The sequence below is a fragment of the Bos indicus genome, chromosome 16 (genome assembly GCF_029378745.1).
Source record: "Bos indicus isolate NIAB-ARS_2022 breed Sahiwal x Tharparkar chromosome 16, NIAB-ARS_B.indTharparkar_mat_pri_1.0, whole genome shotgun sequence".
In the NCBI taxonomy this organism is placed as follows: Eukaryota; Metazoa; Chordata; class Mammalia; order Artiodactyla; family Bovidae; genus Bos; species Bos indicus.
Genome location: NC_091775.1, coordinates 45627700 through 45648367, shown reverse-complemented (window position 1 = coordinate 45648367; position 20668 = coordinate 45627700). Strand labels below are relative to the sequence as shown.

The 20668-nt window shown below is 38.9% G+C and overlaps 1 protein-coding gene across 5 annotated transcripts in view; it reads right to left on the bottom strand.

Moving 5' to 3' along the window:
• RERE (arginine-glutamic acid dipeptide repeats) overlaps window positions 1-20668 on the bottom strand; it is a 415138-nt gene that overhangs the window by 224556 nt on the left and 169914 nt on the right. For all 5 annotated transcript variants that reach the window (XM_019976073.2, XM_019976075.2, XM_019976074.2 and 2 more), the window contains exon 3: window positions 2615-2685. In XM_019976073.2, the coding sequence (XP_019831632.2) occupies window positions 2615-2685 (71 nt within the window). The remainder of the gene's footprint in view (window positions 1-2614; window positions 2686-20668) is intronic.

Below are 20668 nucleotides of genomic sequence, written 5' to 3'. Positions count from 1 at the left end.
AGTGCAGCAGAAGAAAAGGCTCGCCGCTGTGAGCCCAAGCTCTTTCCGATACGGTCAATGGAGAGCTCCTCCAGCTGGCCCAAGAAGGGGGCCCTACACTGAAAGAAAACAAGGAGGGTAATCTGAGACTCCAACAGGAAGAAGCACCAGTGCAGCAAGACTCAGGGAGAGAGCTCACTTTCTCTCTCTCTCTGCACAGCTACGCCAAACCTCTGCTTCAGCTTCCTCCCCTACAAAAGGCCTTCCCCCAGTGCCTCTGATGGTCCCCAAACACACCTTGTACTCAGAAACTCACCATGATAAAAGGACTGATTCTAATTTATGGTATAAACAAAGAAAGACATCTCTCAGTTAAACCTCAAATCCAAAAAAGATAAAATATGTAATTAATCAACAACATGTCAAAGCTGTTGGGTTATTCCTTTCCATGATTCCATCTGCCACGTGTGGCATTTGCTGTGCACAAAACCAACCCTGGTTTCTTCTTTGCAAAATCTTGCAAAGAAACAAAGCACATTTCCTTCTGTTCATCTTTTCGCCTATTAGTTGGGCAAGCGGAAGGAGAGAAAGTCTATGATTATTCTCATCTGTGAGGTTATCTTTTCATAAGTGGTATTCAGAAACAAGGAAAGTGGGTAACCAGACAATAACTATATTTCTTCCAGAAGCACATATTTTCTTCATCATCCTTATTATTCTTACACAAAAACGATGAATATGTTCTGAATACAAAACTCAATCAGAAACACGTGACATAGCATACGTGACTTAGAAAAAGGCATCTAAACCCATAGCACCCCACTTTCCACATCATTTTAATGTGCTGCACTAGACCAATCCTGACAACAGAAGCCTCAGCTTTTATTGCTGTTAATACCCTGAGCAATTACTGTAGCTCAGCAGGAACCTCTGCCCCAAACAGCAGCTATCACACTGTAATCAGCATTTCATAAGAGACGCCGTTCAAACATGAAGGCACCTGCTAACGTGCAAAACGTATACAGAAGGGACTCAACTCTAACAGTTAAAAGAAAAATCTTTGCAATATGATTCCACAGCTATATCTTTTCCATGGTGCACTGGTGTTACACATTTGGTAAAAATCACACACAAAGACAATGAGCAGAGAGCAATGGCAGCACCACTAGCAAAAGCTAACTCCTCATGAAACAAGGCCACCGCCCAGATTCACAGATGTCGGTGCAGCATCTGTAAAAAAAATCTCTGGACGACAACATATAATAAACAGCAGAGACCTCTAAAAATGGTAAAACCTCATGTTGACATAAACTCTGAACAGAAAGCATTTGATTTACAAGATTAAACTGCAAGGCCACCTTGTAAAACAACCAGAAGGTAAAAGAGATCTATGAAGAATAAAGAAATCTCAGACATAAATGGCCTGATTTACTTTGTTTTAAAGTAGCAAAACACATGTGTTACTCATGTGATAACTTTTGAATAAAGAAAAGTAAATGGCAGGCAACTTTTTAACTCAATAGGATATACTAATTGGACATTTGGAGTCATTCAAAATGTGTTATTTTTTTAAAAAAGAGATGCACAGTTCAGAATATTATTTTCCTTAGACTGAAATATCACGAACAATGTATGTCAGAGCACAAGTGTTATCAGAAGTCACAGAGGGGTTTGGAAATGTGGCGTTCACAGACACTGACGTGTATCTCTACAAAGCTAAACAACTGGCATGCCTCTAAACCTAAGAATGTACACAGTGGCTCATAACCTTCAAGTACAAGAATCCTTTCTTATCATGTTTCAAAAGATCCCCAAATTACAGTATTTCACATAACAATGGTTTGAGGAAAATACTAAACAATAATAGTGATTCTTAACTATGTCTTGTCATTAAATAAGTTAATTTTAAAAATCACAGAAGCATATTGATACATTTGAAAAGGAGTTATACAGACATGTGTAAGGTACATTTATTGAACATTGAGAATGTTTATTTACAGACCTCTGCAAACTCTCTATGAATATTGAAGGATCCAAAGTTCCCAGTCTGACAACCAGTGGACTGAAAGCAAGATTTCATTTCAGACAATCCCAGCACTTAAGCACTTGTGAAAGGTTTTCAGTGAGAAAGCAGTGTAGTTATTCCATCACCAGGCCAGGCTTCCTTTTCGCAACCCCCACTCCTGGGAGACTCCCCCAAAAAAGGTTCAAGATATTCTCCATATTTGCTTAACATACCTAAGAAAGTATGCCACAGAAAATCATAATCTCTGGCCCATTTACATCCTTTTTCTCTCCGCAATTCATCATGAAATCCCAAATTCACTTCACTTCAGGTTCTTCACAATGGCTGAGAAAAAAACTACTCAAGGTAATCTCTGAAATTGTTGTCAAAACAGTTACTAAAGGAATAAAAATTTCAGAAATATTTGTTTGCAGGATGAGCTTTCTAACATTAAATGTTACTAATACAAAGCTGCTTACTGCCTTATTGGAGTGTTGTAGTCACCAAGTGGTCAGCACTTTAGAGGTGAGCAGGTTACCAAGTCAACACGGAGAGAAGCAATCAACAGAGACAGCCGATGGAACTGGGAGAGCACAGAGCAGAATCAACAGCACGTGAAAAGATGCTTACCAGTTTGAAGTCTTGGATGCTACAGATGAAGTACGGTGTGTTGGGCCTCCGACTCTCGATATACACACAGTCTTTAAAAGAAAAAGAAAATTTTAAACAATGGCATTTACCTTTAAGGAAACAAAGACAGGGCCCATAAAGCCACTGCATAAATAAATAAATAAATAAATAACAAAGCACATACCTTTTATAGAAAAAATTTTAAAGGTGATATTAAATTACAAATAATTTTAAGCTAAAAGGAAACAGCTCTTGAGTTCTTTTTGATCACTTGCTGATGATTTAAAGAATTGGTAAAGCCTCAGTTATTGTTCCCAGCAGCCCTCAAGAAGGGGAGTGGGAATCCCATGGGATTATCCATAATCAGATGAAGAGACTTCGATAAAGGGAATTACTTACTCAAGTAATTACACGCCAAAACAAAATCGTGAATATCTTACTCAGACAGATGCTCCCCATCTTCACAAAGACAAACAGCTTTGCCAACTACTGCTTTATTTTTAATAAATATTTTGTGAGGAAATAAATGAAATATGTAAAAAAGACTACCTTGAACATGCTACTACAATAACCTTTTCACCCACACAAACAAAGAGAAAACCATCTACTATCTCATGGGTAACTTTCTATTAAATTTTAACCTAAACATATTTTACTTTCTAATCATAAAGAAAACAAAGGCAGCCAATCAGAGATGGAATGAAGTAAACCAAATTAGATTTTCCTCAGGGAAGAAGATCACTTTCTTAAATTACATTTGACAAGGCAGTAGCTGAGTAATTATTTCTGATGCTCTCAACAGCTGGAGTCTAAAGGTTACTTTCTAAAATGACAGGCTAAGATATATTTGTTGTTTTAGAAGTAATGATTTTAGGGAAAGCAACACCTATAAAGGAATATAAAAACTCTCCACACTACAGCCCAAGATCATCATAAAGCACAGGACAGGAAAGTTTGTGTATTATTTACTGAGAAGTAATGGCATCTGCTGTCAATCACATTTTCCAGGGAGAGTGACCATAATGCCCACACTTAAAATGCCATGTTTTATCTTCCTCACGACCCGTCACAACAATGACTTAGAATTTTCTCAAACCAGGCAGATACCTCTATTTCTCCAGTTCATGCATGTGAAGAACACAACATACCCAGGCCCCCAAAAATCAAAGGTCTGGAGTCCCCAATCCAGTGGAAATCCTAGCCCCACCACAGGTACCAATAAGACCCACCAAGAGGTAGACCAGGAAGACAGAGGGGCACTTCCTTCCATGAAACTTTCTGAAAGACAGCAGGATTTTTGAGGCCCAGAATCATTACAGAAAAGGAAGAAATCTGAAAGTCAAACATTTAGGCATCCAGAATTTCCCAACTGATTTCTCTACTCAGATGTAGGCTCCAGAACAGCTATTCGATCTCTGAATGCACGTGAAATGGCAGTTCAGGAATGAACTGCTGACTGACCTTTCTATCTTGCTCCAAAGTCCAGGATGCTGGGGAAAAAAAAAAGCTGCTCAATATTCAGACAACATCCACTATCATGCTAATCACCTGAAGGGATGAAGGGAATCCTTCCCACAGTGGTAAATATTTCTCTTCCTAATTCTAGTTTGGTATTCAAGTAAAAACTGAAGAAACCCATTCCTTAAACAAAAACTGTAGCTCCAACTTGGGCAAATTTGGGGACAATCCAAGGTCCTTAATTTCCATGTTCCAATCCTTGTTGTATCCACTTGCCAGCACTTCAAATCTCCAGATATCCATTATTTATTCACCTCACTCAATCTGAACACAGATCATAGCCCATACACCTTCTTCCTATCACCTATGGCCCACAAAGGAACTATTTTCGGTCTTTCATAACATAACACTGTCATGTATGCTCAGCGGCTCAGTCACGTCCGACTCTTTTCAACCCCCATGGAATGTAGTCCTCTAGGCTTCTCTCTGTCCATGGGATTCTCCAGGCAAGAATACTGGAGTGTCTATTTCCTTCTCCAGGGGATCTTCCCACCAAGGAATCGAACCCGAGTTTCCCGTTTCTCCTGCATTGGTGGGTGAATTCTTCTACCACTGCACCACCTGAGAAGTCCAACACTATCACACCTAGCTTCTAGTCACTGACTTCAAAACTAACAGGTCCCTTCCTGACGAATGATCTCCACTTTCGTAAAGCTCATGTGACAAAAAAGCTTGTTGCAGTCAATGCTCTGATCACATGTCACACCTTACCTTCCCTAGGCTTCACTGTTCAACTGCACCAAAGCCCACAGCCCGACCACATCAAACCCTCTTTATTATTTTATTCTTACAAGCACCTGCAGCCATATAATGAGTTACCTCCAGCAGCAGTGAATTCTCATAGCTCCTCTACAAAGAAATATCTCCTTACCCTGATAAAAAATTTCCTTAATATTGTATAAATATACTGACAATTTACATCCACTGTGTGGTCAGTTATTTGGCAGTCAAGATGGTCTACACTGTCCACTATCAATTTTGAGCTCAAAGAAACATACTCATTTCTGCATTCTCTGTACTCCCCCAAAGGACTGATGTCTGATACTGATGTTGGTAAGACTAGACAGAATCGAAGTAAATAACAGATAGTTAGATAATAAGGATTAAGAATAACTCTATTCTTTTTACACACAAAAAAAGCTTTAATATATATATATATTATAATCAACAGAATCATTATTACTATAAACCCTTTACTTATAAAGACATAAAGTAGCTATTAACATATATTTGGAGAAGGCAATGACAACCAGTACTCTTGCCTGGAAATTCCCATGGGCCGAGGAGCCTGGGAGGCTGCAGTCCATGGGGTCACGAAGAGTTGGACACAACTGAACAACTTCACTTTCACTTTTCACTTTCATGCATTGGAGAGGGAAATGGCAACCCACTCCAGTGTTTTTGCCTGGAGAATCCCAGGGACGGGGGAGCTTGGTGGGCTGCCGTCTATGGGGTCACACAGAGTCGGACACTACTGAAGCGACTTAGCAACAGCAACATATATTTAAAAAGCTTTCCAGAAGAGGCGAGAAAATCTATATTCTTTCATTTTTCACTACAAAGATACATTCAGGAAAATGATTATCTGTAAATGTGTGTGTGCTCAGTTGTATCCGACTCTTTGCAACCCCATGGACTGCATCCCACAAGGCTTCTTTGTCTATGGGATTTCCTGGCAAGACTACTGGGGTGGGTTGCCATTTCCTGCTCCAGGAGATCTTCCCAACCCAGGGATCAAAAGGGCACCTCCTGCATTAGCAGGCAGACTCTTTACCACTGAGTAAACTGGGAAACCACATCTGTAAATATACCTGAGCATAAATCTGTTAGAGAAGGAAGGAACACACATGATGTGAAGGACAACTACTGATAACACTTCTCTGTGGTCTTACTGGAAGCTGCCCTGAGGAAGAGTGTTATATGGAATTTGCATATCAACACCTTATTACTAGATACAAAGTTACCTCTGTTTAAAAAGCTATCATGGCAAACCAAATTGATCCAAAAATTATAAATCCAGATATGAGATTTCAAACTACAAGGTAAGTTATATGTAAAACAGGTCATTGAATTCAGTTCAGTTGTGTCCGACTCCTTACGACCCCATCGACTGCAGCACACTAGGCTTCCCGGCGTCCATCAACAACTCCCAGTGCTTGCACAAACTCATGTCCATTGAGTTGGTGATGCTACCCAACCATTTCGTCCTCTATCATCCCTTTCTCCTCCTGCCTTCAATCTTTCACAGCATCAGGGTCTTTTCCAAGGAGTCAATGCTTTGCATCAGGTGGCCAAAATACTGGACCTTCAGCTTCAGCATCAGTCCTTCCAATGAATATTCAGGACTGATTTCCTTTAGGATTGACTGGTTTGATCTCCTTGCTATCCAAGGGACTCTCAAGAGTCCTCTCCAACATCACAGTTCAAAAGCATCAATTCTTCCATGCTCAGCTTTCTTTATGGTCCAACTCTCACATCCATACATGACTAATGGAAAAAACATAGCTTTGAATAGATGGACCTTTGTTGGCAAAATAATGTCTCTGCTTTTTAATATGCTATCTAGGTTGGTCATAGCTTTTATTCCAAGAAGCAAGTGTCTTTTCATTTCATGGCTGCAGTCACCACCTGCAGTGATTTTGGAGCCCAAGAAAATAAAGTCTCTGTTTCCATTGTTTCCCCATCTATTTGCCATGAAATGATGGGACCAGATACCATGATCTTAGTTTTCTGAATGTTGAGCTTTAAGCCAACTTTTTCACTCTCCTCTTTCACTTTCAACAAGAGGCTCTTTAGTTCTTTGCTTTCTGTCATAGGTTGGTATCATCTGCATATCTGAGGTTTTTGATATTTCTCCCTGCAATCTTGATTCCAGCTTGTGCTTCATCCAGCCCAGCATTTCACATGATGTATTCTGCATATAAGTTAAATAAGCAGGGTGACAATATATAGCCTTGACATACTCCTTTCCCAATTTTGAACCAGTCTAATTGTCTATGGCCAGTTCTAACTGTTGCTTCTTGACCTGCCAATAGGTTTCCCAGGAGGCAGGTAAGGCGATCTGGTATTCCCATGGCTTTAAGAATCTTCCACAGTTTTATGTGATCCACACAGTCAAAGGCTTTAGCATAGTCAATGAAACAGAAGTAGATACTTTTTTGGAATTCTCTTGCTTTTTCTATGATCCAACAGATGCTGGCAATTTGATCTCAGCTGGAAAGAATATAATCAATCTGACTTTGGTATTGATCATCTGGTGATGTCCATGTATAGAGTCATCTCCTGTGTTGTGGAAGAGGGTGTTTGCTATGACCAGTGCATTCTCTTAGCAAAACTCTGTTAGCCTTTGCTCTGCTTCACTTTGTACTCCAAGGCCAAACTTGCCTGTTACTCCAGGTATCTCTTGACTTCCTACTTTTGCATTCCAGTCCCCTATGATGAAACAGACAGCTTTTTTTGCTGTTCTAGAAGGTCTTGTAGGTCTTCAGAGAACCGTGAAAACCTTCATATCAACTTCAGCTTCTTCGGCATTAGTGGTTGGGGCACTAGACTGGATTATTGTGATAATGAATGATTCGCCTTGGAAACGAACAGAGATCACCGTCATTCTTGAAATTCTTAAAATTTCAAGTACTGCATTTCAGACTCTTTTGTTGACTATGAGGGCTACTCTATTTCTTCTAAAGGATCCTTACCCACAGTAGTAGATAGAATGGTCATCTAAATTAAATTCGCCCATTGCACTCCATTTTAGTTCACTGATTCCTGTGTGACCACTTCCAATTTACCTTGATTCATGGATCTAACATTCCAGGTTCCTATGCAATACTGTTCTTTACAGCATCAGACTTCCATCACCAGTCCCATCCACAACTGGGCACTGTTTTTGCTTTGGCTCAGACTCTTCATTCTTCCTGAAGCTATTTCTCCACCCTTCTCTAGTAGCATATTGGGCACCTATAAACCTGGGGAGGTCATGAACAGAACCCCATACTGTTTGTGGGGTTATCAAGGCAAGAATACCGAAGTGGTTTGCCATTCCCTTCTCCAGTGGACCACATTTGATCTCTATCAGTATTTTGAAGCTTATATGTGAAAAAGATTGAGAATATCTTCAAAATTATCCTCGAAACTGACAAAACTTAAGAGATTACTTACATAAATGATAACACACAGAATGACCAAAGTCAGAAGTCATTAAATTCCTGACATGAACTAAAAATTTTAACACCATGTCAAACTTACCATATGGATGGGGGGAAAATACACCGCTTTGATCTGACTTTTCTAAGTCATTTTAAAAATAAAAGCATGAAAAATTATTGTTTTAAATTTTTAATTTTTAAAATTTTTCTTTCTAACCCTTCCAGTAAAAAGGAGAATCCAACTACAAGAGAATATATTCTAAGAAGCAATTTGGAATTTAAAAATTAAAAGAATATCTGACTCTTTGCAACGCTCCTCAGCTCACAGGATTCTCCAAATAAGAACAGTGGAGTGGATTGCTATACCCTCCTACAGAGGATCTTCCTGACTCAGGGACTGAACCCACATCTCTTATGTCTCCTCCATTGGTAGGCAGGTTCTTTACCACCAGTGCCACCTGGAAATCCTTCAAATAAGGTTAAAAAAGGCCAAATAATTCAGAAGTATTTCCCAACTGTCTCATTAATTAAGCAGCTATTTAAGAAAGTAAATTTATATATGTGTTTACAGTTAACACAAAAATAAAGTGGTTTTATTTGGGAAGGAAATGATGAGAACGTAAGTCAATAGCAACGCTAAAATCTCAGTTGAATATACGCCCAGTAACCTTTTACAGCCAAAATGATTTGCCAAAAATTTTCATGTAATTTATGAGAGTGTGGATTGTCTGAAGCTGGTTATAAAACTGGTTTCACTCTGTTGGATCAATGATCCTCAACCTGAAAATTCCCCATGGTCAACACAAGTACTGTAAAAAGAATAATAATAAAAAAAGAACCTTTAAAGAAGAAAAAGCAAGCTAGCAATTCTGAAAGAACTGAGCAAAACTGATGCGATCCATTAAGTGCATAACGCACATTTTCAAAACTGCCCAGATGAAAATGCATATTTACCAGATTGAGCTAACAGCTGCTGCAGGGCAAATATATATATATTTTTAATCTTAAAATCAGCAAGCCTGAAACAGGCCAGAAAAAAATGAGTGACACTATTACCATCAATATCAATTATTCCAAACAACACATGATAACAAATTCTTCTCTTTACTAGAGGGTGTCTGGAAATGAAACCATGGGTCGAGGTTAAGATTTATTTTCTAACATGCAGCCTCTGCCTGGAAATTGATCACACGACCAAGTGACCTCAAATCCTGTGTCCATGATTTGGGCAATGATATTGAACTGGGCGATTCTGGCCATCTTTCACAACCTCAACATAGCTTTGTGTCCAAGAATCTCTTGTGCCATCTGCAAACAGTACAGCATTTGCTAAGCTGGAGAAGGAAGTCAGCCAATACTCAAAGGCAGATTCTAAAGGCAAACAAAGTTCTCTCTGCTTTTTCAACCCTCACTAAATCAGCAGGTCTACGAAAATAGAGCAAGAGTAGGGTCCTCTCAAGGGTAAAAACCACAGCCTGAAGCATCAGGCAGTTTGTCATCCTGAAACACAAAGAACCTGCCAGCATCCTTCTTGACAGCCTCCTCACAAGCACAGTGGACACTGCTCATGCAACGGGCACGCAGAGGGCAAGGCTCAGACTGGGGGCTCCGGCCCAGGGAAGAAATATTTTCCCAGAGAGGGAAGTTCTCCCTGTTAACCTTTGAAATACCTTCTCACCCCTCTGTGAAGCATGACAATGCCACCCTAAATAATTTCCAAAAGAAAACCTTTCCTTATAAAGAATATGCATGAACAAAGCCTTTCTCACCGACAAATTCCCGAGACCCCAGCTAGGTGGCACAGCAGTGGCCAAGGAAATTGACCCTTGGGACTGCTTAGCTCTCTGGCTCTCCCCTCCTTTTACACAAGATTCCTCCACCCCACACACTCTGAACCACTCCATCAGCCAAAAGCGGTGGGTCTAACACTGCAAAATAAAGTCCACAAGCATCTTGCTAGTTAATATGGATGTTTCCAAATCTCCCACATACACAAGTGTGTGTGTTTGTACACCCACACCCATGAAACAACTATGAAACCCCAAGACCCAAACCCCAATCCCAGCATACTATGTAGCCTCCTTCAGAGCCTCTCATCTTGGTCCCCTAGTCAAACCTGCCACCATACTTCACCTCTATAAACAATATACTGCCTTCAGTATGATAAACACTTAAAAACTATAGAGGAATAAATGAATTGAATGAAAATATTAAAACAGAAAAGAAGCTATATTAGATCCTAGCAATAAAACTATGCTCTTAAGCAATATCAACATAAATGATGCTGTTTTCTAATAAAACTTCTCTAAGAAATAACTCAATTGCAGGATGACCTACTTATAGCTTTCTGCTAGATTCTTTTGTGGGGAAGGAATACTAGCATTGTCTGGGAATAGTGGAGAACTTAAAAAGGAAAAGGAAATAAAAACTGGGAAAACAGCACCTCTGTTAAAAGGAAATCTTGTTAGTCATTACCCTTACCCTATGTTTGACCCTGAAAAGAGTCACCAAAATTGGCTTAATAACATCTTCTTAAAGATTCTAAGATCTCAGGTAACACATATCCTTGGTTCTTTCCTTTTCAAATTCCATGTATTCATTTGTCTACAAATTTCCAACCAGAACTACAAAGCTTACACAGATTTTTGTCTAAAAACAACACTGTATACATCTAGCCAATATTTACCTGTCTTTATCCTCACTGCTAACAGGAAATTAAACTGAGAAAAATCAAGCTGGCAGGCAGGAGGGGGTAGCGAAGCAGGTCAAAACAAACTAATCTCAAATTTGTTTAGATTTTCAATTTCACTCTCTCTCTTCTTCTCTAGGAGTTAGAAAATCTAAAGCATCAAAAGCTTAACGACTGATTCGAGACAATTATCTTTCTAACACTAAGAAGTAACGTTGATTGTTCTGGAATAACTGCTGTTGCAAGACCTCACCCCATTCCCAAATCAAACCCATGCAACTTGGACTTGAAAATTCTGTAAAACAAGAAAAAAAGCAAGATGATCCTGCCAACAGCAGAAATCTTATTAGTTATTCTGATATGCTAAATAAAAGCCATGGTTTGACACTCTTACTACTGAAGTAAAGAATATTTTAAGCACTCTCATCACTACATTTTATTCCAAAAGTGTTCCTTAAAAGCCCTCCTTGTGACCCATACTGAATCCCTACTATGTAAAAGACTCTAGCCAGCCTTACATCAAACTCCAGTTAAATGATGAGGATCTCTTTAGTGCACGTGTAAAGAGCTTAGGTGCTGGAGGAGAACACAGGAAATCTAGAAGAAGGGGAAAGGCGTGCAGGGTTGGGAGGAGGGGGTGTCCCTTTTCAAAACCAGTGAGGGACATCTGCCTCATGAAGCAGTGTCTCGGGGCAGCAGAGATGCAGGGAAAGGAATTTCAAGACCACTCGCATTCTTGCTGCTCCCCGACCCCAGTACCCTTTCTATTGCTTGAGAAGGCAGGTAACAAGTCTATTCACGCCAATTCAATGAACCCTGTCAAAAATAAATTCTGCTATAAAATCCCTATTAAGCAGAGGATGACTGCTGGTGGAAATGTCCTTACCATAAAGATTACAACTAAAATGTGGCTGAAATACATACATTTAAGAAACTGACACAGAGAGACGAACACTTTCAGGAGCTCTATGCCTAGCATTCACAGGAAAAAATAGCCAGTGACAGGTAGGCTGGAGTGAAGATGCTTCTCTTCCCATATGGCTGACAACAAACCAATTGCTAGTCTGATCTGCTGGGGTCACATCCTGCAGAGGATTTCAAGCAACATTGCTCCTTTTCAGAAAGCAATGAGCTGGGAGTCTAGGCTTTACAATAAATGGTTCAACCAATTTGCAGTGCTCACTGGAAATACACAGGAGAATTCACAATGCCTGGCTATAACTCTTATTTGGCAAATGATTTTATTATAAACTGGTATCATAGTGAATCCATTTTCTTTACGGGTTTTCTGCTACTGTTTAATGGACTGTCAGTATAATTTAGATTTCATCAATTTAAACTCATTCAAGCCTGGCTCCTGATTGTACAGTAAATGGAACATATTTCTACTCAACGAAATTAATGACAGTTAATTGTAGTCTGCAGTTCCCAATTTTGTAAAAGCAACTGTTCCACAATTCAAGCACCAAGCTACAAAATTTCCCACACCAATTATTCTTTGTACTTTATAGGCATCTACATCTTATAAGCCCTCTTGGTAAGACTAATATATGTGTTTTTTTAATATTTCTTCCCTCTCAAATATTTACTACCAACTTTCCAGAAAGAGTTAGGACCTAAATTATAACTAAAGACTAGGGAAATGAAAGTTTATCAGTCTCAACAGAGAGATGCTCAATTATTACAGATTTAAGCTAGCAAAACTGAAGATTAAAATTTTCTACCTTATATATTCCTTTGCAAACTGCTGGACGATTTTCTTACATATTTCAAATCAGTCACAATGCCAACAATAAGTGAAATTTATTAAAAGAAGGCTAAACTTACCATATGGATTTAGACATATAAATAATGCACACAGTGCACAGTGATAAATACCATTACTGAACTGATACTCTGTTTAACAGAAATTTACTTCTGAGCTTTATTAACCAGATAACACAACAGTCCCATGAGTGATTTTTCTTTTTGACTTGTCTTTCACCTAAGCACCCACATAGCTGTGTAAGAGATGTTTAAAAGAGAAAAACCATGCAAAAAAGCACCTTCAGAAAAACTTATCAAATCAAAACCCACACAGTAATAAGGCAAGCATCGAGACTCTGCTGCCCCAAAACCATAAACACCAGGGTCACAGAGTGCCAGACTGCAACTCACACAAAAACAAGAGAAGGAAAACCACAAGCTATCCTTTTCAGTCCTTTTTTCAGCTCAATGTCTACATCTGCTCAGCTGGTTTTTAATTCTCCTATAACTATGTTACAATCATGCCCCATCCTCAGGCTACTGCCCCTATTAGAGGTGCTTAACTGCAATTCCATCCAACCTCAAGCCCCAAATCAAGATTCCCATGGTCCTTCATGTCCTCCCCAATTCAGGTGGTAATGCCCACTTACTGCCTGTTTCTGACAAAGACCGTCACTTAAATGAGTGTAATTTCTCCCCATAAAATGAAGGATCAGGGACTAGCATCCTGTCTCCTTTCGGGTCTTGCCTTTTCTTACCTCCACAACACCTTGCAAAGTTAAACAAGTGTGCTCTCCCATTATCAGCTGATTAGTAGAGCACTCAATACCACAGCTGACATCTAACAAACCCCAGGAAATTCCACTAGCTTACCCAAAGACTATTACCATTTCAGCAGGCCTCAAATTTAATCATTTGCTTTGATTTATAAAGACTCCTATGGGCAAGTGAAGCCTGTTCCCTGACTTTCTTCTGCTACCCATACCTCTTCCCTTTCTCCCTTAAATCATTACAGCTTTCATGTGGGGTTTTACTGCAGTTACTATTGGTTGGTCATGTGTTTCTTCAAAAATTAAAGTCAAAGACTGAAGATACTTTAAGAATAATTTAAACTAGTCACTTTCATGTGACTGAAATACTGAGACCTCATATTTTCATTAAAGATCTTTAACTCACTGTGAATTATAAAGAGCATTTTACAAGTATTCAACAGGTATTGGGTGGGGGAGAGTTTCACCTATGTGACAATTTCTAATTATCACCTCAGCATTCTACATGTAATAATTCTGCTTTATAACAATATATATCATTATTAGGCTAAAAAGTATTGTGGGGAGGGTATTGGCAGGATCTCGCCTGGCAATCTGCCATCCACCTGTCACTTTTATCATCAAAACTAGCAAAGATCTGAGCAAGGTGGCAGGATTTACAGTATCTAAATACCTCTTGATTCCTGAAATGAGAGGAGAGATTTCATTTATTGTTCAAGACGTAAGCAGCTCTGGATGCTCCATATGAAACTGTACTCAACACACTTCAGCAAATGAGTGCAGCTGCTCTGGGCCAATGTAACACTTAATGAGAGTTGTGCTTTTTGTAATTTGTACCTTGAAAAAAATCATGTTCTGAAACATCTGCTGAGACAAAATAAATCAGAACTTTGTGGGGGAAGGGGCACAGATGAAGACTTCTTCATTTTACCCAAAGTTGGGTTGTGTGTATGCATGCTCAGTCGTGTCTGACTATTTGTAACCCTATGGTCTGTAGCCCGCCAGGCTCCTCTGTCCATGGGATTTCCCAGGCAAGAACACTGGAGTGGGTTGCCATTTCCTCCTCCAGGGGTCTTCCAGACTCAGGGATCCAACCTGGATCTCTTGCAATGCAGGTGGATTTTTTACCTCTTGAGTCATTGTGGCTTCCTTGGTAGTGCAACAGTAAAGAATCTGTTTGCCAATGCAGGGGACATGGGTTCGATCCCTGAGTAGGGAAGACCCCTGGAGGAGGAAATGGCAACCCACTCCAGTACTCTTGCCCGGAAAATCCCATGGACAGAGGAGCCTGGTGGGCTACAGCCCATGGAGTCACATACAGTCAGACATGACTTATTGACTGAGTGTGCACACACGCTCTCTACCAGGCTCTTCCCCCAGGGATCTCCTTAAGCTAGTTGAACCAAAGTGGCAACAGGCAAATCTTGTCAAGATTACATAAAGCTAAGAAAAGAAGATAAACATACTCTAAGGGAAGAAAATCATAAACTCATAATACATTCTCACAGACTTACTGGCACCACCTGCTAAGCACTACAGATACTGAGGTGAATAAAAACACTATCCTTCCCTTAACATATTCACCATCTAATATTAGAACTAGTGAAAGTGAAAGTTGCTCAGTCTTGTTTGACTCTTTGCGACCCCATGGAATACAGTCCATGGAATTCTCCAGGCCAGAATACTGGAGTGGGTAGCCTTTCCCTTCTCCAGAGGATCTTCCCAACCCAGGGATCGAACCCAGGTCTACTGCATTGCAGGTGGATTCCTTACCAGATGAGTCACAAGGGAAGCTCAAGAATACTAGAGTGGGTAGCCTATCCCTTCAGCAGATCTTCCCAACCCAGGAATTGAACTAGGGTCTCCTGCACTGCAGGCTGATTCTTTACCAACTGAGCTATCAGGGAAGCCCATTAGAGCTAGACATCAAAACAAATAATTTTATGTCTTTGATAATTTTAATTGTGCTTGTTTCTTACTCCCAGTAACAAAGACTGCAAGCTGTGTATAATTTCATTCTTGCCTTCCTCCTAAAGAAGAGCTGATGTTTAATAGGCCAATTGCCTCTCAGAAAAAAGATCACATTTGCAAGCTTCCCTTAAAGTTGGTATGGTCACATGACTAGATTCTGGTCATGGGCTATAAGCAGGCACAGTGTTTCAACTTCTGGAAACTGAATCCTGAAAAGAGGAGCCACTTCTCTTCTTAGTCTTCCTGGTGGCCTGAATACAAATACACCATCTTAAGGTGGAGCACAAGATGGATCACAAGATGACATGGGAACAGAGGCCACTCAGAATGGAGAAGCCAATTCTTTGACGTATCTAAAGAACCAGACCAAAAATTCACTAGTTCACAATTCAGCACTTCCAGCCACTGTACACAAGTATCTCTAAATTATTTTGAAATTATCTCTAAATTATTATATATTCATGAGGAACTCTCAGGCAGTCCAGTGGTTAGGACGCCTCATTTTCACTGCCAAGGGCCCAGGTTCAATCCCTGGTTGGGGAACTAAGATCCCACAATCCATGTAATGCAGCCAAAAACAAAACAAGTAAAAGAATGTCAAAAAATATAAATAAATGAACTACATTCATGAACAGAGTGACATCTAAAACAATGATTTAGGGGAAATATTCTAATTTTTTTAAATAAGGAAAGCTAGGAAGAAACAGATAACCCCAGCAAATGTATAGAAACACAACACTTAATACTCTTGCTAGAATGACTCAAATAGCCTGAATGGACAGCATAAACGATTACGTTCCAGTGGGATTACGAATCAGGTCCTAGAGGCAGATGACATAAAGCAGAACAAAGCCCACAGCTGCGGCCCTAAAAAGACTTCTCAACTAAGGCAAGTTCTCAGCATGACGCTACCCCAAGGAATCACAAGTAGTAATAAAAGATCATTGCTTCTCCTACAAGATGACCGGCATTTTCTGTGGAGGGCAGATTCATGGTGTCCTAAAGCCACCATTCAGGCCCCCTCCTTTCTCTTCCACTTTGATTTTAGGACTTCTTTAAAGAGAATATGCGGCTGCTCCTCCAACAAAAATACAAGGACCACTGATAACCAAATTTTCTGGAACACTATATAATTTATAAAAGTTAAGGCTGACCAGAATTCATACTACACTAAGTTCTCAGACTATACGCAATATTTTAATTCACACTAGAAAGAAGGCACAATGTCACAGCTTTACCTCTTCATTCCCACACCATTAACTGTGGATAAAAAATAGAGTGCACAAATGTGTCGGAGCCGTTCTCTGAGGTGAAGATGTACACCTAAAGATGACGATGAGTCTCCTGCTTTACCTAGAGAACATTTTTCCAACTTCAAAACCACAAACTCAGTCACTTGCAGAGGCCAAAATCCTACGGTACACCAGGGCTAGTTAAAAAGAATTGTAATAGCAATTCATTAATAATCACTACAGTCCAGATACACCCTTTAACTCAGAAATTTCACTTCTAAGAAAGTGAGCAGAAATGAATAAATATTTAGCAGTGTTGTTTATAATGGAAATAGCCTAAAATCCAACTATATATAGCTAGTTATACTATAGTATCTATCAACTGATATGGGTATGTCTAATGTTTCTGTGCATCATGGATGCCTTTAGCAATCTATACAGTCAATCTGCACCAAAAAAGAAAAGTTTTAAGTTCATAAAAACATGTACTGAAATATTTGTCACAAAATGAGAAAAAAACTGCAATGTAATACTTGTACTTCTTTATAGATTTGTTAAATAATAACACTTACTAGGTTATTCCCCTAATAGCCTCCATAATCTCAAAGTAGTGATGAACATAAACATTATTTTCAGATGTTTTTCTCTACATGATGTCATAAGAATATCTGTAATTTATATTGGTGTAACAGGTACTGCAAATATTACTATGCTTTACTGCCTACCTTCATAATTGAAATGAATGCTAAAGGTCATTTTAAATGCAATAAATTAGTGAAAATAAAGATACAATTTGTTTATCCACTCAAGTTCACAGTTTCCTGAATTCTGTTCACAGTGACCTAGGTCATGGACCCCAGGTTAAGAATCCAGTTTCAATGAGAAGCAACAATGACTGATAATTCCTGACATGGCAGTAAGTTCAAGACATGTTAAGTTAGAAAGCATTATTGCAAAACAGTGAACAGCATAATCCTACACATGCTTACTAAAGAAACTGGCCATACAACAAAACATTAACAATGATTTAGTGCCTTTACTTTTACTTATTTGAATTTCAATTTTTTCCCTTAAAAAAAAAGTATTATTTGTTCATCAAAACCAAGGGGAAAAAATGCAGGAAGGAAAACATGGGGGAGAAATAAAAAGAAAGACCTATAACCAAATATTATAAATGCATTCATGGGGCAAAGGCGAAAAGCAGCAGGTAAATTCCAAGGACAGAACATACAAACAGAGTCCCTCTAATCATTGCAGAAGTTGAGTCATGGAAATGATGCTGAAAAGAGAGCTGAAAATCTGTCTCTCAGCTTATCAGATGCCACAGCACTGCGGGTCCTGGCAGCTGGGAGATAACAGAAGTAAAAGACATGACAAAACTGATGGTCACTACAACAGCTAGCCGCCACCGATCCCGACCTGAGTGCCAAACGTGATTTTTAAAAAGACTGCTTTCAGTGATGCCAAACATGTATTTTTCGGGTAGTTGTGGCAGACTCTGAAAGCATTCTAGCTTATGAGCCTGAAAGATAGCCCAGGTTTTTTCCTCCTCAAAATGCCTTTCTTGCCTGTACAAAGAGCAAACTGGAAATCAGGTCTCCATTGTCTAACTGGAAATATAAGGCACAAAATTCTTTATAAGGAAGGAGCATAATTTCCCCAAGTCTAAGTGCTGCCAGAGTTAATTCTCAGATACAAACTCGAAAACTTCAGGTGTGAACAGACGTAATTAAATCATAAATCACCACTTTTCAGTTCAATTGTTCCTGATAATATAAAACTACAACTTATCAAGTGTGACTTTTTGTGATCTTTTCTTTCCCTCTACTGAAGAGAAAAAAATGATAATTATACAAGGTATTAACATTCCCCCATTCAATCTGGTAGCGGTACAGTACCTATGTTTTATCATACTAGCACCAAAGGGGTGCTCAGGACAAGTAAAGTCTAAGAACTAAACATCCCTAATGACAATAATGCCCTGCTGCAGAGTGAACAGCTATGCATAGCTTTACAGATTAAAACGTTAACGTAAAAGCTGAGAATGATGAAAAGCAACATACTGAAATAATATTAAAAGCATGTATTATAAACTCAATCCATTTCTCCTTTTTCAAAGGAACTTACAGCCACAATCTAATGCCCCCCAAAACCGTATTTTCGCTCCATCTCTACTGATCAGTCTAAAGTGACAGCACACCATCTGTCAAGCACACAAAGAAAGCAGAACATCTACAGCCTTCCAACAGAACATAAAACAACCCTATCTGTGCCTTTTTCAGTTTGGTTTACACATTGTACACATTACACTTACACATTATCACACTGGACATCATTGAAAAAGGAATTCCCTGAAAAAGCAGATGAATAAGGAAATTTAGAGATATGTGAGAAAATAAATTTAAGGGTTAAATGAGTGAACAAATGGTGGAATATACTTCATACGTAACATACAGTATGCTGCTACCTAACCAGTTTGAGCACATATTTAATGAAATAATGAAAAAGATTTAAAGGTACTGGATAGTTAACACAAACGTAATGATAAAGAGTCACTGTTTATGAATTTAATAGACTCAGTAAAGTGACTGAAGTTTATCCATATCCACGCATTTTAAGCATTAACTTTAAAAAAATAGGTGACTTACTGATCTCCCTCCATCTATTTTATGCTCCTTAAAATCCATTCTGAAGTGTATACTAACACAAGTGTATTAAGGAATAGAAAAGAAAAGCCTGTAATTTTTTTTCCTGATATTTAGGGTACTCAGCTCCAAATCAAAACTTAGGCACCCCAGTAACTATTCTGAGATATTTACACGTTTTGCAAAAGGGAAAGAAATCATTTTACACACATATATTTTAAAGTAATTCCAAAAACAATATACTGCTTCCTCTTTAAATTCATAGACATTATTTTTAATTGTGGAAAGTCTGGTTTTCTCAGCTGGTGAAGCTGTCAGAATAAATAGAAGGCAATATCTGGAAACATGACAAACACATGGGTCAAAGTCACATACAAGCCAATCTCTGTCAAGAACGAAGCCAAATTCCTGCATTTCTATTTAAATGATGTTATCCAACCCAAATACCACCATGCCACTTCAAATCCAAATTGTTTCCTTTTAAAAAGAGGGTTTTACAAAACTGATAGAGTGTAACAGATTAAACAATTTTTTCAGCAATTTCCTCAGCTACCACAAAGCAAGGCATCAAAGTATAATTATAATAAAGGGAACATTTAACAATTAATTGAGCCAGGAAAAGCTAAACCTCTAGAGCTTAAGAGTTCAAACACTTGCTCACTAAGCAAAAGGACCGAGGATTTTAACAGAACTGCAGGAAATCTCAGTCCAATTAGACTCCAGGTAAATATAAATTTTGCTCCACTGTGATTGGGACTCTATTCGTCTCAGGCCACCAGGCTGATTTAGTATCCAGCTTGGAGATTCAAACAAAAGAACCCCCGCCTCCCACTGGATCTCTCCCCACACTGCTGAGTTATCCAGTTTTTCTAGGTTCCATTGGACCAGAAGTCACCGCAAGAGCTCTTAGCTTGCTTTATACATTAGACCAGTGACCAAGACTCCCCAACACACAGACACAGCTTCAAGGTAACAGCACAACACCTCTGAAGATAGTCGTGGTCTATGCCAGAATATAATGATAACATCTTAACTGACTGGCCTTCTTTTCTCATTCAGTTTCTATTTAGATTCTGTTTAGAGGATACCTACATACATTCTTTAAAAAAAAAACAAACACAGTTTCAAAATGCCACCATCCCAACAGCTTATTTCTAAGGGATCATTTCATGACTTGTAGAGTTTGATAGGAAATACAAAAAGTTCAAATTTAATACCTAAATGGTTTCAACAATACAGACAAGTAAAAATTATTTTTTAATTTAACTGGATAAGTGAAAATAAATAATGATTTTTAATGTAGCATAAAACAGCAGGCGAGGGAAGAATTTTAAGGAT